Genomic DNA, 24,829 nt, shown 5'->3' on the forward strand with positions numbered 1-24,829 from the left:
GAGGCGAACAGAATCATCATTTTTCTCCCTTCTTAAAGCATCAAGCGCTCTCATATTCAGGTGTTGAACCCCTATAGCAGAGAAAATGCCTTTCCCCTTTGTACTTCCCACTACCTCCGCCTTCTCCTTCTCATCCAGCTTCAGCTCCGACTCGCACCCGTCACTGCCGCTCAATGTGAGCACCTATCGCGGGGTTGTACGAGACGCTCTCAAGAAGCATAAGAGACTGCCGCCAAGTTCTCAAATTTCCAATCTCACCACGGTCATCTCAAGCCTAAACGGATATATCCCATATCTTCTGGCGGTTGACGATGGCATCAACAACAAACCTCTGCCCAGCGGTGATTTCGTCAGTGTCGCACTAAAAACGGCTCCGGTCATCGAGTGGAGGCCTACACTATTGGGTGATGTTGTGCCCGGCCGCGAGAGAGCTCGTGTTAAGATATCGTCCTTGGGATATGAAATCGCATTTGTGCTTTCGACTTTAGGCTTCTCGCATGTCCTCACGGCCAGGTCCGTCTTACAGCCTCTGTACTCGACCAACCAAGAATTTCTGGGAGCCCAGGATCGAGCCAACGCAATTACATCCGCGACAAAGAGTCTGCTCGAAGCTGCGTCTGTATATGATTATCTCGCCAGTCGGTCAGAGAACATAACCAGCAGTCCCCCATGCCCCGACGTCTCGTCCAGCACTGCCCGAGCACTCGCATGCTTAGCACTTGCAGAAGCAACGCTGCTTGCAGTCCTCAAAGACGACCCGTACCCAGCTGCGGTGGCCCAGGATCGAAACAAGAATGACAAAGAATGGATGTTCAAAGCCCCAGATATTCCTAAAGTCCGCGCCCACCTCTACGCCCGTCTATGCCTGGCTGCTTCAGAACATGCTGCTAAGGCTGCGTCACTTCTTGGCTCGGGGGCATCAGGAAAGATCAATGCTGGTCTTCTCAAGTACTTGGACGATCTCCGTCGAACTAGTCGAGCCCGAGCATGTCGGTTCTTTGGAATAGACGCCGAGTTAGGTGGGCAGACGGCAGACGGCATTGGATGGGCGCGAGCAGGCCTTCAGGAGTTGGGCGTAGAGGTTAAAGATAACAAGAAGGGGCTGAGTTTTAGCCGTCTCAGGAAGGACCTTACGGAGAAGCGAGAAGATCGTCGAGTCGAAAAGGAGGCCGCCTGGGGATCCGATGCAGGCAAGCTGGAGGAAACACGCGTGTTGGAGATGCTCGACGCGAAATGGAACAAGCTCAATGACACAGTGAGCAAACTCAAAGCCCTTTTTTTATTTCCCTGCTAACTTACAACACCAGATGAACACGCGACATATCCCTCCGATTAACTCACTCCTTTCAAAGATGCCGTCTGGACGTGAGATCCACTCAATCAGGACGTATGAACCTCCCACCCTTGACAGGGATGTGTTGGAAGGTATGCGAGCGCCTCCGGAGGAAGTTGATGCTTTCGAAAATGACTTGAGCTCGGATGACGAGATCAAGGGTGGGCCTTCGGGGCCTATTGGAGCTTCCCCTGGAACACCAGGAGACTATCCAAGGAGTGCGAGCACAGCCGGGAATGTGTACTATTAGTTGTGGTGGGGCCTCCAAGCATTCCAGACTGCTCTTTTGAGCGTTTATTCGTTTTGCATTGAAGAAATGGAAATCGCGAGCAGGATAATAGTTGGAGATATTATTCTAGTTACATGGGGTAACAAATTGCCTTTGGCATGGGACACACCTTTGATTGCCTTGGTTGCAAGGAAACGCGCTACGACCCATCCAGCCTTTTTCTCATGCAAAGAAGCCTCCGAGCTTGTCCGAATCAAACCATGGCCCATTCTCACCTTGAATGCCACAAACTTATGTCTCAGGCCGCGGTTGGTGTAGCATACACCGCACTCGGGGTCTTGGTCACTTCGGGACAAGGCGGTTTTGTCAGAGGCCAAGGTCGACAATCTGGAAAGCAGCTGGGCAATGTTACTTTCGCATCGATTTTTTCTTTCCCTAGGTTTGGAACGGGGGCGAAACACTTACCCGCCGTACATCATTCCACATTCGTTGATGGCATCGACGCAGATTGTCCGCGTGTTACAGTCATCCTCGCAGGGAGGAGGTTTGGGGGCTCTCTCTGGGTAGCAGGTATCGTAGCAGCTGCGCAGGTTTCAGTGAGTTAAGGACCTTAGCCATGGACGGGTGATATCTTACCCTCCCCATGGGACACCGCACTCGGTCATGCCATCGATACAGAGTATAAGCGGTTCGCATTTCTTTGAAGGTGCCGCAGTGACACTAGCGGCCAGGGCAACAAGAAGACAGACGTTTCGAAGCATATTCGCAGATATTGGAAGATGGCTTGATTGAGATTGTGCTAAGGATGATGAAGATGGCAAATAATTCGAAGTTATCGTGGAGACACATGTCTGTCTTATAATATTTCTGCGCACACGCTAAAGCAACACGGCAACTACGTGCCAAGCAAGAACGGAAAGACACGCTCAGTATCGTGTCTTACCAGAGGTAAACTCAAGACACGTGAAAGCGCAAGATACGAGCTGTCATGTTTCCCCAACTGACGTCAACAACCAACAGGAGATCCATAGCTGAGAAGCGCGGAGTACGTAACTGTACACAAAGGAGCCATATTGGCGGCCGCCAAAACCTAAACTACCGGTATCAAGTTCGCCCATCTTACGCCGTATGGGGCCCTGTCGCCTCTCGGTATGCAAAGAGGTTGACAGACCCGGGTTAGTGCCACGCTGCTTGAGGAGAAGTGCGTGATAGAGCACGTTACTCCTGTGGCTCGCGGGCATGTGCCGAGCTAGAGTTATCTTGTTGTCATTCGCAGTGGTGGCAGTGGATATTGAGACAGCCCAGAGGTTAAAGGGTTGAGCAGGTACTTTTTTAAGACAACAGCGGAGAGCAGTTGAAGTTACAAATCCTCGAACCACCCAGCAAAGTTTTTTAGTGACTTAGATCTGCAATTCGGCTTCAGCCGAGATACAATACGAGAGAAGTGCATATACACCGCCCTAAAGCAGAACAGTTGCTACTCTGTTCCACATAACGTTCCACTCGTGGGCAAGCAGACTAAGCATCAGCCCATAGAACTAGCAGCATTCAAGACCTCAAAATAAGCTATAGCCGCCTCCCAAGACTGACTTTCGGCCGCAGCACATGCCAATCAGAGGGCTGAAAATAGGCCGGATCGTGAAAGTCTTCAAATGGCAAACAAGTGGCTCGCCTCGTCTGTTCCAAAATTGGATTGCGGGACCGGGAGTTTTTGGGTTTGGGTCAGTGCGATGAATGACGATGATTAAGGAATTCAAGAGCTCGATCAAAGATGAAGATCCACGAACAATGACGGGAGAAGAGTTCCACAGGTGGAGCAGGCCGCTGGAACGGGCTGTGATGGCGAGCAACCGGGAGTTGACACAGAACTAATGCCGGCGTCGATTCTCCCTGCGACGATCACCGGCTCTAAGCGGGTTCGTATTGCAGCTTGGCATTACAGAAGGTTTGTCCACAGCTGCCTCGGTCGAATCGCGTCGCATCACAGCACATGGCGGCCTCGCATTGAAGCCAGTTTGGACGAGTCCCCAAGCTAGCATTCCTCAGTCAATGTCCAACGTCAGCGGTCAATCAATCAGCCGGGGGGAAACAGGCCCCGTTTATTGTTTATTGCACGGCTGATGAGGATCCTCGGTGTGATCGACCGAGCATCTCCCCATCCTGGCCGATCAAGGCGCGCTGAGCCGTGGCGAGATGGCCGCAAGATGAAAGGGCAATGCCTAACGAGTCCCGACGTCGCATCCATACTGGGTGGTGAGACATGGCCGCCAGAGACCCGCCAGACCGCATCCTCAAGGGCATGCATCGCCCGCCCAACAAGGCGCATGCGCATCCTTCGAATCCTGGAGGTGAAAATGAAAGGATCACGGAGGGCCGGTCTGGTCAATCTAGCTCCTTCAACAAGTGCAAAGGGTGCACCTGTTTGCACCTGTTTGACGCATGCCGTCTGCGCTGGTGAGGTTGTGCACCTCTATGTGAGACGCTCGCAGGGCTCGTCCCCGTTTCGCCTTTACTGCGCTGCGCTGCGCTCCCGGACCGTCCGCATAGCTTCATCCCTGCCGGGCACCTTGACGTCAGCCAGAAAAGCTGCCGTTTCCCCCACCCAACACGAACCCGCGAAGTTAGGATCACCTTGATCGCCGAGGACCTCGCTTTGATCTTCTGCTGCTGCCCGTCTGTCCCTCTTTTGTTCTTGTTTTAGTTCAAGCTGGCATTGAACCTTCCGCTCCTTACTCTGTTTCTGTTTCTGTTTCTTGTCTTGTCCAAGCATACCTATTTTTTATTTTTTTTACACTTGGCTCTTGCTGTCTCTCATCAACTCTTGATTGACCTTCAAAAAACAAAACCACCTCCAAGAGAACCGAAATCCGAAGTCCCCCCAGAAGTCAAGATGAAGTTCTTCTCTATCCTCTCGGCCTCCGCCTTCATCGCCGGCGCCGTCTCCGGACCCGTCTCCGGACCCATCGCCGCTCCCGTGGCCGGCGCCGTAGTCAAGCGCGATGACAACAACAGCACCGAATGGTACCGGTTCAAGATCAAGGCGTACGCTAAAACCCTCCCTCCAACGGCCTCCGCCACCCAGATTCGCCGAATTTGCAATGCAGCACAAATCCCCAAACCCCCAAACCCAGGCTAACAGGGCAATACAGTGATTTTGATGGCATCGATGGCAAATGGCTCCGAGCCGAATCCAACGTCATCGGCGTCTATGACAACGGCCTGGAAGGTAACGCGATCCAGGTCCTTCTCGGCGACGGGGAGAACTCCGAAGTTGTTAGCCTGCCCACGTATCCCGTCGGCATTGTCGAGCACGCCCTCGGCCTGGTCGGCAAAAACGGATACCTCGAATTCCAGGACCTGACCCAGCCCTCGGGGCACAACACCGACGACCTCGACCACACAGAGACGTACAGCTGGAAAGACTTTGCTCTCGGCGAGCCGGACTATGACGACCTCCGCGAGCTGACTTGGGGTGTCAAGGATGCCATACCCGGGTGGATCGCCCTCCCCATCGGTGATAATCAATGGAAGATCAAGAATTACGACGGTACGTGCGCCCCTCCGCCTGGATAAAGAAACACCCACCAATCCCCGTCTCCCCAACCTCCCCTACGGTTTACTGACATGGGAAAAATACAGGAGACGCTGTTGTCATCCAAAATTACGTGCCCGTTAAAATCATGGCTCAGCGTTGGGATCACGAGTAGGCCGGCTGTCCCGTGGTCTGAAATACGTCCTCGTCGCCAGGCCGACTAGCCATGTATTTCTTCTCTTCAATTCGTATGCGCATCGTCGCTGGGCCACCTCAAGGCTGCTAGGGATTCAAATCCGGCGTTGGAAACTGGGCGCTTGGAGTTTTCGTCTTTGTTTGTACCGTAACTCGTCGGTGTACGACAAGCAGAAGTGACAGGTCATTATCGGAAGCATTGAAAATATAACAACACGTAAAAAAGGTTGGGCAAAGGTAGCAATTCACATGGTTGATCCAAGATGAAGGAAGGCCGAGGCCCAGAGATTGAACGACCAAGAAAACATATTTCTGCCAAGTTGTTATCAGAACACGACGTAAACTCCCACCCATCTAACCTATACACAGGGTTACAGTCCTCGTGCCCTCGGTCGCAGTGTTGCGCCGCGAAATTCCTCGCATTTTGCAAAGATCGTCTCCCACCACAACCCCCCCCCGATCTCCTCAACTAAGCACACCTAGTTACCGAGAGCCATCGCCTTCTTGATCTCGGCAACAGCCAGGCCGGGGTTGAGGCCCTTGGGGCACGCCTTGGTGCAGTTGAGAATAGTGTGGCAACGGTAAAGGCTCATTGAGTTCTCGAGGTTGTTCTTGCGCTCAGCCGTGCGCTCATCGCGGGAGTCGGCCAACCATCGGTAGGACTGGAGGAGGATGGCGGGACCGAGGTACTCTTCGGAGTTCCACCAGTAGGAGGGGCACGAAGTTGAGCAGCAAGCGCACAAGATGCACTCGTAGAGACCGTCAAGCTTCTTGCGGTCGGCCTTGCTCTGTCGGTATTCCTTGCCCTGTAGGGGTGTCAGCACTGGCGCAGGTCAATGGTGGGACGGGAAGACTCACGTCCTCCGCGGGGGTGTCGCGCTGGAGGTAGGGCTTGATGCTCTTATACTGCTTGTAGAAATGCGTCAAGTCAGGGACAAGGTCCTTGACGACGTAGGTATGGGGCAGAGGGTAGATCTTGACGTCGGCAGCAGTGTCAAGGGGGATTTTGCCTGTGTGGCCGTTAGCACTGCTTCCGCACAAATCTAATGTCGCGCACGCGAGCGACCGGGCCGGGGGAGGTCAGTCATACACAAGCAAGCCAGAGTATTCTGCCCATTGATGTTCATGGCGCAGCTACCGCAGATGCCTTCTCGACAGCTACGTCGGAAGGTGACGGTGGGATCGAGCTCATTCTTGATTCGGATCAAGGCATCCAGAATCATAGGGCCGGTCTTGTTCAGGTCGAGGGTGTAGGTCTGAAGGCGCGGCTTCTCGCTGGGTGTATCGGGGTTCCATCGGTAAATCTGGAAAGACCTCAACTTGGCCTCAGGCTGTGCGGGAGCCTCACTGACGGAGGCCATGGAGCGGGTGAAGACAGCTCCAGCTCGGGCGCCAGGGCGGAGGGCTGTCCTCACGGAGGAGGCGCCGAGGAGGCAGGAGGATCGGAGAGAGGCCATGACGGAAATCGCAATTGGCACCGGAGGAGACAGGCAGTCAGTCTTCAAGGGAAAATTATCAGGGTCGCGGCTGATCAATTGACAGAAGTAAAGCCGTTCAAATCTCCTCCGTGGAGTTTGTCGATGTCGTAGAAGAGTGGCGTTGGCATCTCTGTTTCTCCAATCGTCATGGAATTTGGGCAGCGCCAACCTTCCTCGGCTATTGCTGCACAGTATGGATACCACGGCTTCCGTCGACCAATCAAAAGATTGGAATTGTCAGATGACTACTTCCGGGGTGATCCGGGTCGGAGCGGCTCGTGACTGGCACGTGACCGGACCGGGGGTTCATCCTCGGCTAATTGGCAACTGGAACAACAAGTCCGCCGGAACAATATAGATCCGCACGGTCCGGTCCAGTGCCTCCGGACGTTGATGTCAACGGGAGGATCTCCAGGAGCAGCGCTTCCACCTTGGTCTGTGCGCAAGGGAGAAAAAAAAGTTGGGTGAGGTGGGCCATTCTTCGGCCCTGCATCCTCTAACGTGCTGTTCGTTAGGGCGCTGGGCGCTGGTGGCCAGTGGTTGTTCAAGGATCTTTGAGCCCTGGAGGGGCCAATTGTCAACTTGCAGGGGCCTGGCATCCATCGTGGCCAAAGAAACGTGAGATTAGATACGGACACTGCCGCCACAGATCCCTTTCTCACCTAACACTCAACAGATCTCTCCCCATCACGAGATTCCCAGTTCCTTCCTTCAACGTCCTGCATTTCCCGCGCTCAAGATGGTCTTTCTATGATTGCTCTCACTGCGAATTGAGTCTAGGGCCTTTGCGACAATCCCGTTCTTTCTCGGCCCCTTGTCTACTTCAACTTGCGCCTGCACCCGCGATTGCGCCCCAGTACTTTTGCCCCATCATGGCTCCCTCCATAACTTACAATCGAACTGTCACGACCGCCTGGCGATCCCTCGCACAAGGTCCGTTGCCAGGCTGTCGCATACTCGGGCCGCTTCATTTTAACACAATCTCAGCTTCATTGCGGTCTTCGACACGACCCAACGCCCGTCCGCTCATGGCCGTCCCCGTGCCCCCCAAATCGCTCCGATATTCGACATCGACGAATGCCCCCAAATTCTCCTACCATATCGCCTCCTCCTTCATCGCCAAAGACCGACCATACGATCCCTCAACTCATGTATTTCACTTCAACCCTTATAATCGCATCCAACCACCGCGAAATCGTCGCCCTTCCGCACGTCCCGAATCCGGCCACGATGCCTTCTTCGTCAGCCGCCTTAATGACTCCGGTTCGGTAGCATTCGGTCTTGCAGATGGTGTTGGCGGTTGGGTAGACTCTGGGGTCGATCCCGCCGACTTCTCTCACGGCTTCTGCGACTACATGGCCATTGCCGCTCACGAACACAAGGACGAAAACGATCCTCCACTTACTGCAAGGAAGCTTATGCAAAAGGGATACGATGCCATCTGCCAGGACAGGAGCCTGCGCGCTGGTGGAAGTACGGCCTGTGTGGGCATCGCGGGAGCAGACGGGAACCTCGAAGTGGCAAACCTCGGCGACTCCGGTTTCTTACAACTGCGCCTAAACGGCGTCCATTCCTACTCAGAGCCACAAACACACGCCTTCAACACCCCGTTCCAGTTGTCTCTGGTTCCTCCCAGCGTCGCGGCCCGCATGGCAGCATTCGGTGGTGCTCAGTTGAGCGACTTGCCTCGAGACGCAGATGTAACCCAGCACTCACTTCGCCACGGCGACGTTATTGTGTTTGCGACGGACGGTGTGCTCGACAACCTCTTCAACCAAGATATTCTGCGAATCGCCAGCCGAGTCTTGGTATCGAGCGGCGCTTGGGTGATGACGGAAAGTGGAGGTGCTCGCGTGGTTGATTCACTGGATCCGTTGGTCAAGTTGCCCGAGGCCTCCGCTGGCAAAAAGGCCGTGACTTTGCAGAGCATGCTCGCCACCGAAATTGTTACTGCGGCAAAGCGAGCCAGTGTCAATACCAAACTTGACGGCCCCTTCGCTAAGGAGGTCCAGAAGTACTATCCTCAAGAGAACTGGCACGGCGGCAAGGTGGACGACATCTGCGTCATCGTGGCTGTGGTCAATGAAGAGTCGGGGGGGTTGAAGAGCAAGTTGTAATTTTCAGCGCGCACGGGTTTGGGCATAGAACATGGCACATAGAGGCAGGAACGCAAGCATATTGGGATCATGGGAATGTTCGGAGTCAATATAGAACGGGGAAATACGCGGTTACCGGGTCTGCGGGAAATGTACATAGGATGGCGCCTCGCATGACATATGAGTCGCTAATATGACGATAGCGATTCCGGACTTTAGAATCTTTGCCCACTTGCGACAATCCGATGCAATGCTCGTTATCGCGCGTTCAATCCGCGCTCCTTAGGTCATCGGCAAGAAGAAGGCGTGATGTACCCCGCGGGTATTGTCCGACATATCTAACGACAAGCGGACAATTGAGCCCGGGAGATGTTTCCTAAATGTAAAACCTAGCATTTAGATAGGAGGTATACAAGGTGAAAATTATAAAATTGCCATCCAGGTAAACAGGATTGCACGTCATGGTGAAGGTCTTGATGTCAACCATGCAGCAGCAAGTTCGTTTCCCAGTTGGAGTGCAGGGTAAGCCACGCCCCATGCACAGTGCGACAACCTCGATGACATCACTAGCAAGAGGAAGAACACTCATAATAAATTCGGCATGCAGGGTGGGCATGTGACTACACCTCGAGATGCTGGTACAATCTGATCTGCGACCGGGAAGATGATCGAGATCGATGCGGGAAGTGCCGAATATGATATTCTCCGTGCGTCTCTGATCAGACCACCATGTCTTACAAGTCGGACCATAACAGATCGCAGGATGACCTCTTGACCTCCTCATCTATCAGCTAGATACCCTAAAACTTCATCATCGAAGCTAGGTTTAACTAAAAACATTGACATCAAGTCCGCAAAAAATTGCACACCTACCGAAGGGTTGTATCAGGACAATGGGAGTGTAGTGTTGGCCGCCGTCCTAGCAGGTTCGTCTACCAACCAAGCTTCTCTTAAAGTGTTTGGCATGTTAAATAATTCCGCCATAGCTGGCTTTTCTTTTCGATTTACAAGAGTGGCAAGCTGTTGGATTGGGACGACAATGCCTTACTCGGAGCCTCGGGTGCATTCATTTGCTTCTATTTGCAGAAATGGCTTCTTGCTTGGTCCTAGCTCTAGCCGAGGTGATTATGCAGAACGCTTAGATGCTGCAGAATAATCAGACAGGGGACCGAAATATGGAGATATCTACGTCATAACGAGCTCTTCGTCAGCTCGGCGGTACCGGGGTATCGAGTCGACTCTTTACAGGATACATGGTTCTCGTCGCACGTAACCTCCCTTTGGCGGTGATTCAGTTTCTGATTTACGAGCACGCAAGAGTCCGAGTTTGGGAGTCGAGAGCCGCCGGACGTGACGACACGACAAGAAGTCTCCTACAGACTGGTCTCGTAACCGGACGCAGTGCGGGGACCGCAGGCGCGGTGGCAGCATTCGTCACTACGCCGAGCGACGCGGTCGAGATGCAGATGATACTGGACGCTAGAACCCATGAAGAAAGCGAAACCGGAGCGAAGCTCACTCGGAAGCAGGCGAAGAAGCGGGCGAGGAAGCGGGCGTGCACAATAGCACAAGAAGTTTACGGTGAGAGAGATGTGCAAGGGCTTTCCGAGGCTGCGGCTCTGTCGTCAGGATGGACAATGCTGCGTAGCGGGGTGGATCTAGGGGCGTACGAGATGACCAAGGGGTGGTTCAAGGAGGCCGGACAAGGGGATGAGGTTGGGATCTGAATCCGTGAGATGGAGCGGCGAGTTGATATTGGACAGATAACACGGGAGCACCAGAACTGCGAAGGAATGACAAATAAAGTCTGGGCGACCATACTTCGACGAGTGAAACCAAAAGAATACGACATAACGCCCTCTTACACCGCTGGTGATGAGGTCAACAAGGAAGCGTCTCAGGGATGTCGACATCCTCGTGGCGTCTGACGTGTTCGCACAAACTTCGCGACCCGCCCCAATAAGCCATGTCTGGAATATCCCGACGGCTCACTTGTCTGTTGCTTGCGTACTCGTATCTGCGCTGGTATCAGGGCGCGGAAGAAGAGCCCGGGAGTTGGTGAAGGGGTGCTGGATATATGTACGTCCAGGATGCAAGATAGACGAGGGGCTGGCAGCCTGTCACTATTTTAGCGGCTCCAGCACAGTCATTGCCGCATGGCGGCCTGCGCTAGCCCTGCATCCAGTTACGCACTGTTCCTATCGCCATGCGTCTCCGCGTTAATCTCAACTGCCGGAGTCGGGGAAATTGTTGTCTCTGCTTCTGGCGGTGAGGCCATCCGGGTGAATTCGTGTTGTTGGCCGTGAATGGGCGATGGTACGTGTGGCCATGGATCTCGTCATGGCTCGGAGACGTTGCGTGTTAGTCCTGTCGGTGCAGTTCAAACCCAGTTTTGATACGGCCTCGGCCCAAACTCCACGTTCGAAGGTGTAACGTCGAGACCATTGGAGAAAAAAAGAAAAACAAAGATAACAGACAGTGCAGAAACCCGTTCCTATAAGAATGGCTCTTCCTTATGCGAGATAAGAGATTTGGCATGGATTTTTTCTCCGGTCATGTCCGAGGGGCCGTCCTCGGCCTCAAACGCCCGATAGCCCGCACCAACAAGGTTGCTGGTACGGAGTACACGCTTCGAGACGACTCTAGCCGGCCCACCCTTGCCGGCGTACGAATAAGTTGCGCCGGGATGGTGTCATTTAGCACGTTATTCCATGCTCAATGGTCTAAGGACGCATTGACATTACTCAGTAGAATAATAAAACGGCCGGGCTCGTTTGTTGTGTGGGCGGTGTCCGTCCCTCATGACTTGTTCCCTCCATTTCTTCAACACCATCCAACCATCATCGCAACCGCTCCAAGTGTCAATTGACTAGACACAAAGCCTTGGACACACAAAACCTGGATTATTGAGACTATAGAAACGCGCAATGGCATCCGTGCGAGTCCAGACCGCCCCGGGAGCGGACCTCGGCGGCTTCACAAAGGCTGGTGCGCAAGTGCAAGTTTGCCAGATCGAGATCGAGTCGGAATTTCCTACGAATGGGCGTTACTTGATGCAATCTCCCTACGCAGAGCAAGACCATTTGCTTGACTTGACAACGCTGGACAACGAGAATGCGCTCGTGGCGAAGGCCTTGACTCGACTGCAAGTTCTGCGCGAGGACTATGCCACAGCGCCGTATCTCGAGTCTTTCAACTGGGCGGAAGTCATTTCGGAAGTAAAGCGCCTTGCCACCGAATCTGGCAAGGGCTTCAAGGAGACATCGTTTTATATCGTCGCCTTCCGGTCACAAATCAAGACGAGCACAGAGTATGCCGATCTCGGTCGCCTGGACCAGGCCGCCCACGCCGAGGCCATTGCCAGCGGTGGTTTCCTCAAGTAAGCGTGCACTTCCGAGGGGCATAGAGGGGTCTTTGCTGACATAGATAGGTACTGGTTTGGCGAGCCGGACTCGGATCTTCGGAACTTGGCGACCTGCATATGGAGGTCGAGACAGGACGCCAGGAATGGGGGCCGAGGCCCAGCGCATCGAGAAGCCGCGGGAGCGACTCGCTCCATGTATGCGTTCTGGAAAATCGACCAACATCGTCTAATCATCCGCGATGACGTGGAATCATGGAAGATTATCCCTTGGGAGGAGTGAATTCCGAGGCTCTGAGACAGATGCATAACATCCAAGCTAACCTCAGAAAGAGTTGAGGGATCGATGTATCATTCTGCTTTGGCGTTTGCGCCGAAGCCCGGTATCGACATGAGGGTGGCCAAGCCCATGCACAAGGTTCGATACCAAACATTGTCTGGACTCTGTTGAATACGAGGACTCAGGATTGGAGGAACCCCAAGTCTCCGAATCTCCCGGTTAGGGTTGATGGGGAGGTCATAGAGATGCGTGAGGGCAAGTTTGTTTTGGTAATAAGGGAGAGTTATGAGTTACGCGGAAAAAAAAATAGGACATAGACAAGATAAAGGAGTTTATTGGTGTTTCGAAAAGAAAAGGGTTAGAATGAGGAGATTTAACTGGCTATGAGACGCCTCCAAGTGTGTTGTGTGTATGCCAGTGTTGAGTTTGTTTCACGCACGGCTCATTCTAAGAGGCGAGTTGCTTCAAGCTGTGAGGCGAAATAAAAGACATAGAAATTAGAATAGCGTTCTTCGACGAGGCAAAGTTGTTTGGAACGTGTCAAATAGAGAGACGGCGCGACCGTCAACGTTGGTTGGTCCTTGTTCCTTACCTCCCAAGGGAAATGGGCCATGAGGCTCTGAAAATAAATCGTGACGGATTGGAATCTGCCGCGTCTCACCGCCCCCATCCCACAACGCCCACAAATCGGATGCGAAAAGTTTCGATATTCCCACCTTGAAGAGCCCCGAGGACCTTGCAACACCACCCGCCCGTCTCGTGATCCTAGCGCCGAACGTCTCTCCGTCTCTCGCGGCCCCGTGAATATCCCTCCCGAACCTCTGTCAAAATGGGTGACGTCCCCAAAGATGCGCCTTTCCAGGCCGTTCAGGTCGAGGCTCTGGTGAGTCCAACTGCCCCGCCCCACCCTGGGGCTCCCCTCACGACATGAGGTATGAGAGGTGGGAGTACTGACCGCGTGCGTATAGGTCATCATGAAGATTGCCAAGCACTGCTCGTCCGCCTTCCCCTCCTCTGCGACCGGATCCATCGTCGGCATGGACCAGGACAACCTCCTGGAGGTCACCAACACCTTCCCCTTCCCCTCCGTCGATAGCGCCACCACCGATAGCCACCAGAACGATGCCTCGTTGCTCGCCTCGGCTGCCCCCCGACAGAAGGCCAACATCACCTACCAGAACGACATGATCCGAAACCTGAAGGAGGTCAACGTCGATGCCAACAACGTCGGATGGTACACCAGCGCCACTATGGGCAACTTCCTCAACATCAACTTCGTCGAGAACCAGGTCCACTACCAGAAGGAGAACGAGAACACCGTTGCGCTCGTCTACGACGCTAGCAAAAGCTCCCAGGGCAACCTGACACTACGGGCTTTCCGTCTCTCCACCGCCTTCATGGCTGCCTACAAGGAGGGCAAGTTCACAACCGAGAGGTGAGTAAATATTGGGATACCCAGATTCTCTGTAGCAGGGGAGACTGACTTGGACGATACGCAGCCTGCAAAAGTCGAAGCTCACCTTCAAGGACATCCTTGTCGAGTACCCCATCAACGTGCACAACTCTCACCTCCTCACCACCTACCTGCACCAGATCCCCTCCGCCCCCTCCGGCGAGGACATCCAGCAGCCCACCTCGTTGACCGACCTCAACCGCGAATCCGTTAAGCCCCCGCTGTACCCCTCCATTGACGCCCTTGACGTGGCGATCGACCCCTTCCTCGAGAAGACCTGCGATCTCCTGCTCGAGAGCATCGAGTCACACTACACTGATCTCAACAACTTCCAGTTCTACCAGCGACAACTGGGCCGAGAGCAGACCAAGATTACACAATGGCAGACCAAGCGCAAGGCTGAGAATGCGCAGCGAGCAGCGGCCAAGCAGACCCCGCTGCCCGAGGACGAGTGGCAGCGACTGTTCAAGCTGCCCCAGGAGCCCAGCCGGCTGGAGGGTATGCTGAACGCGAAGCAGGTGGAGCAGTACAGCAAACAAGTTGATGGATTCACGGCCAACGTCAGTGCCAAGATGTTCGCCGTAAGGGAGAACCTGTTGCCCAAATAAATGGGAACGGGAGAGGAATATGCAGTGTCTCGAGGGAATTCTGGGAAATGAGATGCTCAGTGACGGTTTGCATTGGCGGCGTTCCGGACAATGTGGAATATAATCCAGTGCTGGTCTAGATTTAAAGCGTTGAGAAAGAGAGGAGCACTTGAAAGCAGATGTTGGACAAGGTGGTGACAATGGCGGTGGTGGTCCAACCATCCATGTGGCTGGCCAAGAGAGAGAGAGAGAGAGCTCACCTCACCCAAGCCCTTGAGACTGAGCACTTGGGTAGGAATGCGTGGGCGAAAGCCTTGCCACCTACCTTGGGTATATAAACTCAGCCACGGAGTATTTCCTTGGGGAAGACTACGTGAAGGCTGAAACAAACAAGTATTTGAATGAATAAAAAGACACTGATGATGCCACGTCCGAGATTGAATTGGTAAGTGAGCTGTGCTGTAGGAAGGACGAGGTACAGTATCGACTCAGTACCTTTGGCCCTGAATCCTTCCCCCACCTATTGCCTTCGGGTTTTTTATAATGATTTAGGAAATCTAAGCCTTATATAGCTTAGCTTTAGTCCATAAAAATAGGGCCAATTTATCGAGCCGATACGGTGCGCGAGGAACTAAGGTGAAAGGCGCTCTCGGCCGGCATGCATCTGCCGTTAGCCCATCAGCTCAGGACAGATGGCGATGGGATGGGCTCGGTGTGCATGTCGTGTATTTCCAGGGGCAATGAGACCAAACCCCGCCACTCTGCAACCAGCAACTCGGACTCTTCTTTGAACGGCCGAGGAGGATTGATCCATTGGATACAGGGATCCAATTGGGAGCGGGGGCCCTGCAGCGGACTACGGTGCTCGGCTTCCGGGGGCGGGGAGGTCTGAGAGTAGGAAGACGGGAGAGCGAGAGAGAACGAAAGCGAGGGTAAGACAGACAGGAGGACCGATTGACCTTGAGGGATCAGCCCGTGTTTTGCCGTGAGCCCCTCAGAGAGAGAGAGAGAGAGAGAGAGAGAGAGCTGGAGAATCAGAAAGAAGAAAAGGACGTAGTTAAGACAGCCCCGAGACAGAGGCTGTGCCCAGTCATTCCACCAGAAAACTCAACGTGCTCCTAAAAAAAAATACTACGGTACAGGTAGCCTGGGCTGTTACGAATACGCTTGCCTGGTTCCTCTTTTTTTTTTGTTGCCCGCTCTTCCAGCTGCCGTACCTGTACTGCACGTTCTCGAGAGACCAGCTCAGGACCCCGCTCTCTGTAACCGCCCCGGCGCCAGCCGCCTGTGAATGGCTGCGGGACTGCACCAGCAGCAGAGGACCCCGTAAACAAGAACTGGGGAGCTGTTTCCAGGGCAATGGCCAGGGTGGCCGGCAGGTACTGTACCTACCTGGGACTACCTATGTACTGTACCTCTCGCCCATTAGCTCTGCGGTCGGGGCGAACAAGCGGACAGATAATGGCGGCCCAAGACAGAACATTGATTGCCCCGCTCCGTTGCTGCGTGGCTGCGTGGGTAGAACAGACGGGACGGGAGCAATGAAAATTTGCCCCTCCACTCCCTTTTGTGCCGCTTGGAACGGTTCACCGCCCACAAATGCCCACCAAGCTTGCCCACCAAAACCACCCAAACAGTGGCAGGGAACCCACCAACCCCTCCTAAACTGCCCCTCCCCCCTCCCTCAGGCAACTTCCTCACTCGCCTCTGCCTCTCGCCAGCCGAAAAAAGCCCCACTCCCATCTTATCTCGCTCCTCCTCCTCGACGGCGTCCGGCTTTTTTAACTTCTCCTCCTCCCAATTCCTTCTTCCTTTTATTCCTCCCTCTCTTTCTTCCTCCATTCTTCCTCTCTATCCATCTCATCCTCCCAATCCCTCACCGCAACCATGTCTGCTCCCGCCCACAAGTTCAAGGTCGCCGACCTCTCCCTCGCCGCCTTTGGCCGCAAGGAGATCGAGCTTGCCGAGAATGAGATGCCCGGTCTCATGGCCACCCGTGCCAAGTACGCGACCGACCAACCCCTCGCCGGTGCCCGCATTGCTGGCTGCCTTCACATGACCATCCAGACCGCTGTCCTCATCGAGACCCTCGTCGCTCTCGGTGCCGAGGTCACCTGGTCCAGCTGCAACATCTTCAGCACCCAGGACCACGCCGCCGCTGCCATTGCCGCCGCCGGTGTCCCCGTCTTCGCCTGGAAGGGCGAGACCGAGGAGGAGTACAACTGGTGCCTCGAGCAGCAGCTCGTTGCCTTCAAGGATGACGGCAAGCTCAACCTCATCCTCGATGACGGTGGTGACCTGACCACCCTCGTCCACACCAAGTACCCTGAGATGCTCAAGGACTGCTTCGGTGTCTCTGAGGAGACCACCACCGGTGTCCACCACCTCTACCGCATGCTCAAGGAGGGCGAGCTCCTTGTCCCCGCCATCAACGTCAACGACTCCGTCACCAAGTCCAAGTTCGACAACCTCTACGGCTGCCGTGAGTCCCTCATCGACGGTATCAAGCGTGCTACCGACGTCATGGTTGCTGGCAAGGTTGCCGTCGTCGCCGGTTTCGGTGATGTCGGCAAGGGCTGCGCCATGGCCCTGAACACCATGGGTGCTCGCGTCCTCGTCACCGAGGTTGACCCCATCAACGCCCTCCAGGCTGCCATGGCCGGCTTCCAGGTCACCACCATGGAGAAGGCTGCCAAGATTGGCCAAATCTTCGTCACCACCACTGGCTGCCGTGACATTCTCACTGGCGAGCACTTCGAGTCCATGCCTAACGACGCTATCGTGTGCAGTAAGTTTTCCGCCTGCCTTCCACTTTGATACACAATTCTGACGACGGCTTACAGACATCGGTCACTTCGACATTGAGATCGACGTCGCCTGGCTCAAGGCCAACGCTTCTTCCGTCCAGAACATCAAGCCCCAGGTTGACCGCTTCCTCATGCCCAACGGCCGCCACATCATTCTCCTCGCCGAGGGTCGTCTGGTCAACCTTGGCTGTGCCACTGGCCACTCCTCTTTCGTCATGTCCTGCTCTTTCACCAACCAGGTCCTGGCCCAGATCATGCTCTACAAGGCCAGCGATGCTGCCTGGGGCAAGAAGTACGTTGAGTTCGCCAAGACCGGCAAGCTCGAGGTTGGCGTCACCGTCCTCCCCAAGATCCTCGATGAGGAGGTCGCCCGTCTTCACCTTGCCCACTGCCAGGCTGAGCTCAGCACCCTCACCAAGGTCCAGGCTGACTACCTCGGCCTCCCCGTTGAGGGCCCCTTCAAGGCCGATATGTACTTCTTTCCCTTCCGTCTGATATAATCCGACCAACTTGCTAACAATCTCCACAGCTACCGCTACTAAGCGCACCCATGTAATCATACCTAAGGATCCTTCAACCGGACTCCTACGTGTAACGAACTTTCCCACTTATCTGGACACGGCAACTGGCAAAATTCTGGTTTCAACAGCATGAGCTTGCATGGCATCTGGACTGGGAGAGTCACCAGATCACTTGCGGTTTTTTATGAAGTTTACTTTGTTTTTTTGCTCTTTTTTGAATTGCCTCGCCTGAGTCGAGGGCATTTCTTCGCAAGGTGCAGGAAGGGGTCAAAAAATCTTGCTTTTTCAACAAAATGGCGTTGGCTTTTCTGCTAATCATGATTCCCCCTTCGAGGCATGAAATGGATGATGGAATGGATGACTGGATGCATTATAATCCGAAAGAAGGAGAACCCCTACATAGAAAGAATGGGGTTAAACCCTCGAAAAAGGCCCGTCAACCGCGGCCAAGGATAGAGTAGATGTTCAATTATAAAGAACTTCTCTCTAACATGATCTTTTTTTTTATGGATGAGATGAGTGACGTGGCTGTAAACCCAATCCAAGCGAATCTCGCCCGAAGCTCCACTCTCCAAACTGATGATAGAAACCGGTGTCTATTAACTCCTCCTAGTAGCCTCAACATCACTCGTTACGCCCCTCTAATCGTTATTCAGCCAACTCTGCGAGAAACCTGTGCACGCCGTCCGTCATACCAATTCCTTCTGCTCCGGAACAATGGTCTTCAGTTTACCCTCCTCAGCAGCCAGACGGACATTGCCGATGGCCAGCTCTTCCATCTTGGTCTCCGTCTCTACAGTCCAGGTGCCCATGTGCGGGACGAGGAGTACGTTTTCGTTGTCAACAAGCCCCGGGTGAATTGCAGGCTCGTTCTCGTAAACATCTAGGCCGACACTGGCAACCTGACCGGCTGCCAGCGCCTGTACCAAGGCTGTTTCGTCCATGACGGCGCCACGGGCTGTGTTGACAATTACAATGCCAGGTTTCATGAGGGCGAATTGAGGAGTGGAGATTGTATGCCGGGTTTTGGGCTGTATGATGGGTGTTAGTTGCGACTGTCTCACACCAAGTCAAGTTCTTGGCTTCTTCGACTCACGTTCAGAGGGAGATTCAAGCTCAGCACATCACTCTCCTTGAGCAGCGTCTCAAAGTCCACAAACTCGGCACCGTCCTCTAACTCGGGGCTTAGCTGCGAGCGGTTATAGTACCTGACCGACATGCCAAACGCGCGGGCCTTACGGGCGACATTGCGTCCGATGCCGCCCATGCCGAGAATCCCGAGTACTTTGCCCTGAGGATCGTGGCCGAGACGCGGGGTGGGGTTGCCGCGCCAAGAACCACGACGCAGCGAAGCCATGGAGGCGGGCAAGTTGCGCAGAGCGCCGATGAGGAGCCAGATGGTCAGATCGGCGGTGGCGTCATCAACGGCGTTGGGGGTGTTGGAGACGCGGATTGACTGCGCGGTGCAGGCGGCCACGTCGATTTGGTCGTAGCCGGCGCCTTACGAGTGCACATCAGAATATTGCGCCTTCTCCCCAATTTCAAGCTTGGGACAGTCAATGAGGGGCTCACCATTGTGGCAGATAAACTTGAGGGACTTGGGCAGGGCACCCAGCAGCTCAGCGTCGATGCGGCCTGTGATGCTGACGGAGGAAAAGGTGCGGTAGGCGGCCGTGACGCCGTCAAAGGCCCCAGACTTGGCCTCGGCGATGAATGCCTCGCGGTTAGTGGCCTGCGGTGTGATAATCTGGGCAACGGAAGAGAGGGAGGCCCAAGTGTTGTGGGCGCTGAGCTGGTGGTTAGCTTGAAGGAGATAATTTGGCTTGGGGTATTGATGGTATATGGGAGCAATTGTGTGTCATAATCGGGTCAGATACTCACTGTTTAATCCCTCCCAGCAATAAGATCTTTGCCTTCGCAGCCATTTGGAAATTGATAATTGATATCGCAGTTGCAGATATCGATCGCGGGGTTGGACCAGGACGGGTCGGACAAGTCTATATAGACCAGGGTGGAGTTTTCCAATCAGGAGCCAACAACGCCCGAAATACGGCACAAAGCGAAACCAATCCTATTCAAGAGAAGAGGACACGCTCGATAAAACACGAGCCAACCGCCGAGACTCGGGACAAGGTGGAAGCGCAGGCCGCCCGTCGTCGTTGCCCTGAACTGCCGCAGACGGTGATGGTGGGGTTGCGATAGATGTGGGGGCGGGGTGGGTGGAGCTCTCGGGGGCTGCTCCGCGGTGTTGTGGCCGAGTGGATTTCTGTGAGCCCGGGGCTGCTGTATTGATGCTGTTGGCTGTCGGACTGTTGGGATGGGGACGGTGTGGTAAGAGAAAGCAAGTTCCATTTTGTTGCACTTGTCGATAACATCGGATAAGTGCCGGTGGTAATCAGGGGGAGATGATTCGCGGCGGGGGTTCCCGCACCTCCTTCACATGGACGCCAGGGCAGAATTTGATGCCCAGTGAAATGCTGAGCTATGCTGAGCTAAAAGGTCGGTGTATCAATGAATCTGCACACGCCTCTGTCTTATCAAGGCCCAAAATGCCACAGGCTAGAAAATTGCTTTTCGGATATTCATGACTGTAGAAAATCTATTGCGGTGCAGGTGACTGGCTGACATTGTCCACTACACGAAACCCCCCCTCCCCCCCCAGAACCCAAAGTATCCAAGGACTATGCTGTAGCACACAGTTTTTATATTCCTCGCAGCTCTCCGAAGCTTCCAAAGCTCCCGAATCATCAAGCTCTCCAGCATACTCACATGAGCAATCTCCAGGCACCCAGCAGCAGCGCCGCAAAACCCGTGCACACACCCATTAGCCACTGTAGCGTCTGGAACTTGACCTGCTCGAGCTTCTCTCGCAACGCCGCAACCTCCTGCTCAATCTTGGTTTCAGTCTCCTTGATCTTGAGCTCCTGGCCAACGGCCTCCTCGCGGATGCGGCCCTTCTCGAGGTTCAAGTCCAACCGCACACTAGCCTGCGTCCGGCTGATCTCGTCGCGCAGCCGGCTGCTCAGCTTGGCAATATCATTGGTCAGCCGCTCGTGTGCCGTCCGCGTCGTGTTAGATTCGGTGCTGTCGGCCGAGAGGAGCTCGGAACGGAGCTTGGCAAAGTCGACCTTTTGTGTGTAGGTGGCCTTGGCGGCGTCTTCGCGGAGGACCATGGTTCGGGTGAGGTTTTGGATGCTTAAATGTGTTAGAGAAATTGGCCGCAGCACAGCATGCGCAGAAGTGTCTCACCTCTCTTCGATGACGTCGTTGAGGATCTTCATCATGGCTACCGACTGAACCTCGGTGAACCCCTCGCTTTGTAGTCGCTTGACGAACTTGAGCGTATCGAAGTGGTGATCGCGCTGCCTCAATGCCGTCGCATGGAACGCCCGTCGGAGAATCGGACTCTCGATATGGTGAGAGCATCGCCGGGCTGCAGGACCAGCCTGAAGGGCCGCAAAGGACCGCCGCTGGTCCCTCGGCTGGACCGAGGCGAAGGGTCGCGCCGACCGGCACGCGGGGACGGGAGCGGCCCAGCTGAGGCGCGGAAGGAGGAAGCGCGGCAGGAGCTCCGTCGCCATGACGCTCGGGGCAGCCATGGCTCGTTGTCTTGGGATTAAGATGGTTGTTGGGTGGCGTGGTTGGTGATGGTGGAGGAGGACTTTGAATTGAGGAGCGCCTTGGTGACGTGAACTGGAACGAGCGGGAAACGCCGGCTTTGATTGGCCCCGTTCTGTCGGTGGCTTCTGGCCAATCAAGGCTCGTTGTGCCTCCTGTTCTGGCCAACAAGGGCAGATGAAGCAGATGAAGATGCGCCTTAGTCATCGTCCGTTCTATTCCCTTTTTAGCCCCAAGCCACTGGTGAATCTTATCAGATCCGCACCGGAGTTCGCGTTGCAGATCTCACCAAGAGATCTCACCCAGGATCTCACCTGGGAATCTCACCAAGGGATCCATGGTCAGACGGCAAGATATTATTGAGGCTTTGATGGGATCTTTAAACCGTCACTGACGAGAAAATCCAAGACGAATGAGCGCCCGTGCGATCCCCCCCTTTCATTGTTCCGTGGTTTTCCCAGGCCATCACCTGGCAACATCTGAGTCCAATTGTTTGGTGAGCTTGGGAGCTATGGAAACGTCATCGCAAGAATGTCAATCCATGCTCACTGGTCCATGGACAGTGAGACATTTATTCAGCCTATTTTGTGCATGCACTTCAGCGTACGTCAGAGCTTATGCACTTCGCTTCAGTCTGGCCGTCGTTGTCGCAACTATGGTTCGACAGCGACCAATTTGGAACTCGCCGGTTGCCCAGGACCCGGATCGGCGTCCAAAGAAAATGCCTGCCTAAAAACCCGAGTGTAAGCACCCGTAACTTGGCAAATCATCGTGGTGAATGATACATTGGGCCCTAGACCCGATCAAATCCTCCCTCCCGGATCGCCCTTCCGATGGAACGTGGGCGCGTCACCCGCGCTCTATAACCGGGAGTCGGGATTAATCCGAGTCCGAATACCGTCTCATTACAGCTCCTCTCCACCAGATCAGCACCGGCATTCAGCCAAGACCATGACCATAACACCCCCCCAATCCCGTTCACCCAGATCGCACCCTTTGACCATTGGATGTCCAAGCCCGCTGACCTGGGCTTCTCAACACCGCTCTTCTGAATAATTCTAGTGGGCTAGTGACCAACTGCTCTGTCTGTTTCAGGCGACCGGACTTCGTGAAGCTTTCTCCTTGCGGTTGCATCTCCGATTCCATCTGTCGGGTGTGAATGCAGATCCAAATCCGCAGCTATGGCGCCGCCCGATCTAAGCACGTCTGAAGGGACTCCAGCGGGATACGGCAGGTCGTGCACCAACTGTTCGCGCGCCAAGTGCAAATGCATTTTGAGACCTGAAACCGGCGAATGCGAGCGTTGTCATCGGCTGGGCAAGAGTTGCCAGCCGATGACGACATCGCGAAAGCGCGTGGCAAAGAAGGCCACAGCTTCGAGGACAGCTCAGCTGGAGGAGAAGCTCGACGACTTGGTATCGATTCTACGCGCAACTCAGTCTACCAATCAACAAACTCCCTCGTCATCGACAACGCCTTCGTTCGCCTCCTCCTCGATGGCTCTTACCAGCCGTCTGGACTCTTTAGCAGCTGCGGCGACTTCGTCCACAAGCCAGAGTATGTCGTCCGCCATGCCGCATGCCTTTTGCCACACCAACTCAGCGGAGCCAGTATCAATGAATTCGGCTTCGCCGGACATCAATGAAACCTACCAATTACCAGAGCCAACTCCTGCCGAGGCAGAGATTTACCTCGACAAATTCCGGGACTGGTTAAAGAACTTCCCCTTCATGATCATTCCTCCTGACACCACGGCGGCATCTTTGCGCGAGGAACGCCCTTTTCTCTGGCTATGTATCATGAATATCACATCCATGTCTGCGCCACAGCAGCTCCTTATGAAGGAGAGAGTACGCGAGCAAATCGCAACCAGGATAGTTGTCAACCATGAGAGAACAATGGACGTACTCCTTGGTCTCATTGCCTACCTGGCTTGGTATGTTGGTTCTTTGCTCGCCCATGAAGACTTGCTGACAGCTGTAGGGCGACTATGACTTCGGGACCTGGCACACGGCCTTTCATTATTACATATGCACAGCTAGCCATTGCCGTCATCTATGACCTCAGCTTAACCAGAGCGCCGATCGAGGAACAATACTTTACCGTCTGCTTTAAGGTCTGGGGAGGGCGTCCTCCTGCGCCTCGGTTACGAACTATGGAGGAACGAAGAGCTGTGCTAGCCCTCTGGTTCCTAACCTCCGTGTATGTTACATGGTCTTCCCTCTGCATTCATCGCTGACCTTGATAGCATGACCTCCTTCATTGGCAAAATGGACACCCTTCGCTGGACCCCACACATGGAAGATTGTCTAAAGGTCCTGGAAAGAGACCGAGAGCACCCGTCAGACGAGGTCTTTGTGGCGTTCGTCAAGTACCAACTAGTAGCCGAAGAAGCCCAGAAACTACTAGTGCGAGATGTCATGGGCGAATCATCGCAAACACCAACATACATCTTCAAGAAGGGAATGCTTGCTAATTTGCAAGAGATCCACGACACTCTTTCCCCAAATCTCCTCTCAAATAGTCAGTCTGCTCCCGAGATCTCCCTACGTCTCCCTCTTTCACACACTAATCAGATACAGTGGTGTTGCAATCACACATGATCGGCGCCGAGGTGCAAGTCCTCTCCGTTGGCCTTTTTATGCAATCCATTCCAGCTCGTCAGCGCATCGAAAGCATGTACTCCTGCCTCAAGGCCGTACGTGCCTGGTACGATAACTTCCTATCCATGCCACTCAATGAGGTACCAGGATCGCCATTCTCAGTATACGTCCAGTTGTCGCAGGTCCAGGTAGCCCTTTACAGGCTCACCACTTCAGAGGATCCGGCATGGGACAAGGATCTAGTGCGAAACACCGCTGATCTGCTGCTGTTACTTGACCAAACTATCGATATGTTTGTCAGGTTAGATGGAGTCTACCATCTGAAAGCCGCCGAAGGCGAAGAAACTATTTACGTCAAAGGTGCCAAAATCATGCGAAACATTCGGACGTCATGGGAGCCCGCGATTTCACGGCATCTGGGGGGCATTCCAACGCCAAATAGCCAAGGCATGGCCAATCCTCAGCCAATGGATGTGGGAGATACGACTCCGGCCGCATTCAACTTGCCGGACCCCAGCGCCGTGGATTTCAGCGACTTGACGTGGATGACGGACGTCTTTGGACCCTGGGAATTCTAGCTGTCGGAAGCTTCAATAACCACCGGTCCTCCAGGACATGAAGCTGACAGATAAACCCTCCGGCTATCAGGCCATGATTGGTGGCGTCGACCCCGGTGCGGGATTCGGATTCATCTCCGCTCCGAGTGATCCACACCGGACGCTTTACAACACCACCA

At 54.4% G+C, this 24,829-nt stretch overlaps 12 protein-coding genes across 12 annotated transcripts; 9 read left to right on the forward strand and 3 right to left on the reverse strand.

The window, feature by feature from the left end:
• Positions 1–85: 85 nt before the first annotated feature.
• BGZ61DRAFT_479138 (uncharacterized protein) lies at positions 86–1,583 on the forward strand (the record flags this gene model as incomplete). Its single annotated transcript, XM_046249076.1, has 2 exons — positions 86–1,255; positions 1,308–1,583. 2 exons carry the CDS (start codon positions 86–88, stop codon positions 1,581–1,583), a joined length of 1,446 nt encoding a protein of 481 aa, XP_046103292.1.
• A 1,994-nt stretch (positions 1,584–3,577) lies between these two features.
• On the forward strand, positions 3,578–4,325 carry BGZ61DRAFT_48291 (uncharacterized protein). Its single transcript, XM_046249433.1, has one exon. It carries the CDS (start codon positions 3,683–3,685, stop codon positions 4,196–4,198), a length of 516 nt encoding a protein of 171 aa, XP_046103293.1. The 5' UTR covers positions 3,578–3,682; the 3' UTR covers positions 4,199–4,325.
• BGZ61DRAFT_48292 (uncharacterized protein) lies at positions 4,326–5,411 on the forward strand. Its single transcript, XM_046249434.1, has 3 exons — positions 4,326–4,604; positions 4,712–5,109; positions 5,202–5,411. Exons 1-3 carry the CDS (start codon positions 4,453–4,455, stop codon positions 5,267–5,269), a joined length of 618 nt encoding a protein of 205 aa, XP_046103294.1. The 5' UTR covers positions 4,326–4,452; the 3' UTR covers positions 5,270–5,411.
• A 357-nt stretch (positions 5,412–5,768) lies between these two features.
• On the reverse strand, positions 5,769–6,746 carry BGZ61DRAFT_533595 (succinate dehydrogenase and fumarate reductase iron-sulfur protein; the record flags this gene model as incomplete). Its single annotated transcript, XM_046254032.1, has 3 exons — positions 5,769–6,095; positions 6,148–6,299; positions 6,380–6,746. The coding sequence occupies 3 exons, from the start codon at positions 6,744–6,746 to the stop codon at positions 5,769–5,771; spliced, it is 846 nt and encodes a 281-aa protein (XP_046103295.1).
• Positions 6,747–7,514: 768 nt separating this feature from the next.
• BGZ61DRAFT_48319 (phosphatase 2C-like domain-containing protein) lies at positions 7,515–9,062 on the forward strand. The gene has a single exon (XM_046249463.1). The coding sequence runs from the start codon at positions 7,640–7,642 to the stop codon at positions 8,882–8,884; it is 1,245 nt and encodes a 414-aa protein (XP_046103296.1). The 5' UTR covers positions 7,515–7,639; the 3' UTR covers positions 8,885–9,062.
• A 262-nt stretch (positions 9,063–9,324) lies between these two features.
• On the forward strand, positions 9,325–10,590 carry BGZ61DRAFT_479142 (uncharacterized protein; the record flags this gene model as incomplete). Its single annotated transcript, XM_046249077.1, has 3 exons — positions 9,325–9,385; positions 9,655–9,789; positions 10,112–10,590. 3 exons carry the CDS (start codon positions 9,325–9,327, stop codon positions 10,588–10,590), a joined length of 675 nt encoding a protein of 224 aa, XP_046103297.1.
• A 1,037-nt stretch (positions 10,591–11,627) lies between these two features.
• Positions 11,628–12,840, forward strand: BGZ61DRAFT_453927 (uncharacterized protein). The gene is made up of 2 exons (XM_046246132.1): positions 11,628–12,242; positions 12,294–12,840. The coding sequence occupies exons 1-2, from the start codon at positions 11,791–11,793 to the stop codon at positions 12,505–12,507; spliced, it is 666 nt and encodes a 221-aa protein (XP_046103298.1). The 5' UTR covers positions 11,628–11,790; the 3' UTR covers positions 12,508–12,840.
• Positions 12,841–13,333: 493 nt separating this feature from the next.
• On the forward strand, positions 13,334–14,565 carry BGZ61DRAFT_533598 (uncharacterized protein; the record flags this gene model as incomplete). The annotated part of the gene is made up of 3 exons (XM_046254033.1): positions 13,334–13,387; positions 13,473–13,939; positions 14,004–14,565. The coding sequence occupies 3 exons, from the start codon at positions 13,334–13,336 to the stop codon at positions 14,563–14,565; spliced, it is 1,083 nt and encodes a 360-aa protein (XP_046103299.1).
• A 1,866-nt stretch (positions 14,566–16,431) lies between these two features.
• On the forward strand, positions 16,432–17,893 carry BGZ61DRAFT_479145 (Adenosylhomocysteinase; the record flags this gene model as incomplete). The annotated part of the gene is made up of 3 exons (XM_046249078.1): positions 16,432–17,332; positions 17,388–17,823; positions 17,881–17,893. 3 exons carry the CDS (start codon positions 16,432–16,434, stop codon positions 17,891–17,893), a joined length of 1,350 nt encoding a protein of 449 aa, XP_046103300.1.
• A 409-nt stretch (positions 17,894–18,302) lies between these two features.
• On the reverse strand, positions 18,303–19,981 carry BGZ61DRAFT_453932 (D-isomer specific 2-hydroxyacid dehydrogenase). The gene is made up of 4 exons (XM_046246133.1): positions 19,754–19,981; positions 19,445–19,659; positions 18,969–19,372; positions 18,303–18,903 (listed from the first exon to the last, which is right to left on the reverse strand). Exons 1-4 carry the CDS (start codon positions 19,795–19,797, stop codon positions 18,562–18,564), a joined length of 1,005 nt encoding a protein of 334 aa, XP_046103301.1. The 5' UTR covers positions 19,798–19,981; the 3' UTR covers positions 18,303–18,561.
• A 656-nt stretch (positions 19,982–20,637) lies between these two features.
• On the reverse strand, positions 20,638–21,471 carry BGZ61DRAFT_354690 (uncharacterized protein; the record flags this gene model as incomplete). Its single annotated transcript, XM_046240641.1, has 2 exons — positions 20,638–21,067; positions 21,122–21,471. The coding sequence occupies 2 exons, from the start codon at positions 21,469–21,471 to the stop codon at positions 20,638–20,640; spliced, it is 780 nt and encodes a 259-aa protein (XP_046103302.1).
• Positions 21,472–22,309: 838 nt separating this feature from the next.
• BGZ61DRAFT_48532 (uncharacterized protein) lies at positions 22,310–24,753 on the forward strand. Its single transcript, XM_046249695.1, has 4 exons — positions 22,310–23,426; positions 23,474–23,692; positions 23,739–24,013; positions 24,067–24,753. Exons 1-4 carry the CDS (start codon positions 22,672–22,674, stop codon positions 24,669–24,671), a joined length of 1,854 nt encoding a protein of 617 aa, XP_046103303.1. The 5' UTR covers positions 22,310–22,671; the 3' UTR covers positions 24,672–24,753.
• The last annotated feature ends 76 nt before the right edge of the window (positions 24,754–24,829 follow it).

This window comes from Ilyonectria robusta (assembly GCF_021365365.1).
Source record: "Ilyonectria robusta strain PMI_751 chromosome Unknown BGZ61scaffold_12, whole genome shotgun sequence".
Lineage (NCBI taxonomy): Eukaryota > Fungi > Ascomycota > Sordariomycetes > Hypocreales > Nectriaceae > Ilyonectria > Ilyonectria robusta.

What these genes read in the sequence shown, in the direction of transcription:
- BGZ61DRAFT_48291 (XM_046249433.1), top strand. Translation starts at nt 3,683, where the DNA reads ATGAGGATCCTCGGTGTGATCGACCGAGCATCTCCCCATCCTGGCCGA.
- BGZ61DRAFT_48292 (XM_046249434.1), top strand. Translation starts at nt 4,453, where the DNA reads ATGAAGTTCTTCTCTATCCTCTCGGCCTCCGCCTTCATCGCCGGCGCC. An exon ending in TACCGGTTCAAGATCAAGGC is followed by an intron (nt 4,605 to 4,711) that starts GTACGCTAAAAC and finishes AGGGCAATACAG; the next exon opens with TGATTTTGATGGCATCGATG. An exon ending in GAAGATCAAGAATTACGACG is followed by an intron (nt 5,110 to 5,201) that starts GTACGTGCGCCC and finishes GGAAAAATACAG; the next exon opens with GAGACGCTGTTGTCATCCAA.
- BGZ61DRAFT_48319 (XM_046249463.1), top strand. Translation starts at nt 7,640, where the DNA reads ATGGCTCCCTCCATAACTTACAATCGAACTGTCACGACCGCCTGGCGA.
- BGZ61DRAFT_453927 (XM_046246132.1), top strand. Translation starts at nt 11,791, where the DNA reads ATGGCATCCGTGCGAGTCCAGACCGCCCCGGGAGCGGACCTCGGCGGC. An exon ending in GCCAGCGGTGGTTTCCTCAA is followed by an intron (nt 12,243 to 12,293) that starts GTAAGCGTGCAC and finishes TGACATAGATAG; the next exon opens with GTACTGGTTTGGCGAGCCGG.
- BGZ61DRAFT_453932 (XM_046246133.1), bottom strand. Translation starts at nt 19,797, where the DNA reads ATGGCTGCGAAGGCAAAGATCTTATTGCTGGGAGGGATTAAACA. An exon ending in TTGCTGGGAGGGATTAAACA is followed by an intron (nt 19,660 to 19,753) that starts GTGAGTATCTGA and finishes CCACCAGCTCAG; the next exon opens with CGCCCACAACACTTGGGCCT. An exon ending in GCTTGAATCTCCCTCTGAAC is followed by an intron (nt 18,904 to 18,968) that starts GTGAGTCGAAGA and finishes CCCATCATACAG; the next exon opens with CCCAAAACCCGGCATACAAT.
- BGZ61DRAFT_48532 (XM_046249695.1), top strand. Translation starts at nt 22,672, where the DNA reads ATGGCGCCGCCCGATCTAAGCACGTCTGAAGGGACTCCAGCGGGATAC. An exon ending in CTCATTGCCTACCTGGCTTG is followed by an intron (nt 23,427 to 23,473) that starts GTATGTTGGTTC and finishes TGACAGCTGTAG; the next exon opens with GGCGACTATGACTTCGGGAC. An exon ending in CTCTGGTTCCTAACCTCCGT is followed by an intron (nt 23,693 to 23,738) that starts GTATGTTACATG and finishes TGACCTTGATAG; the next exon opens with CATGACCTCCTTCATTGGCA.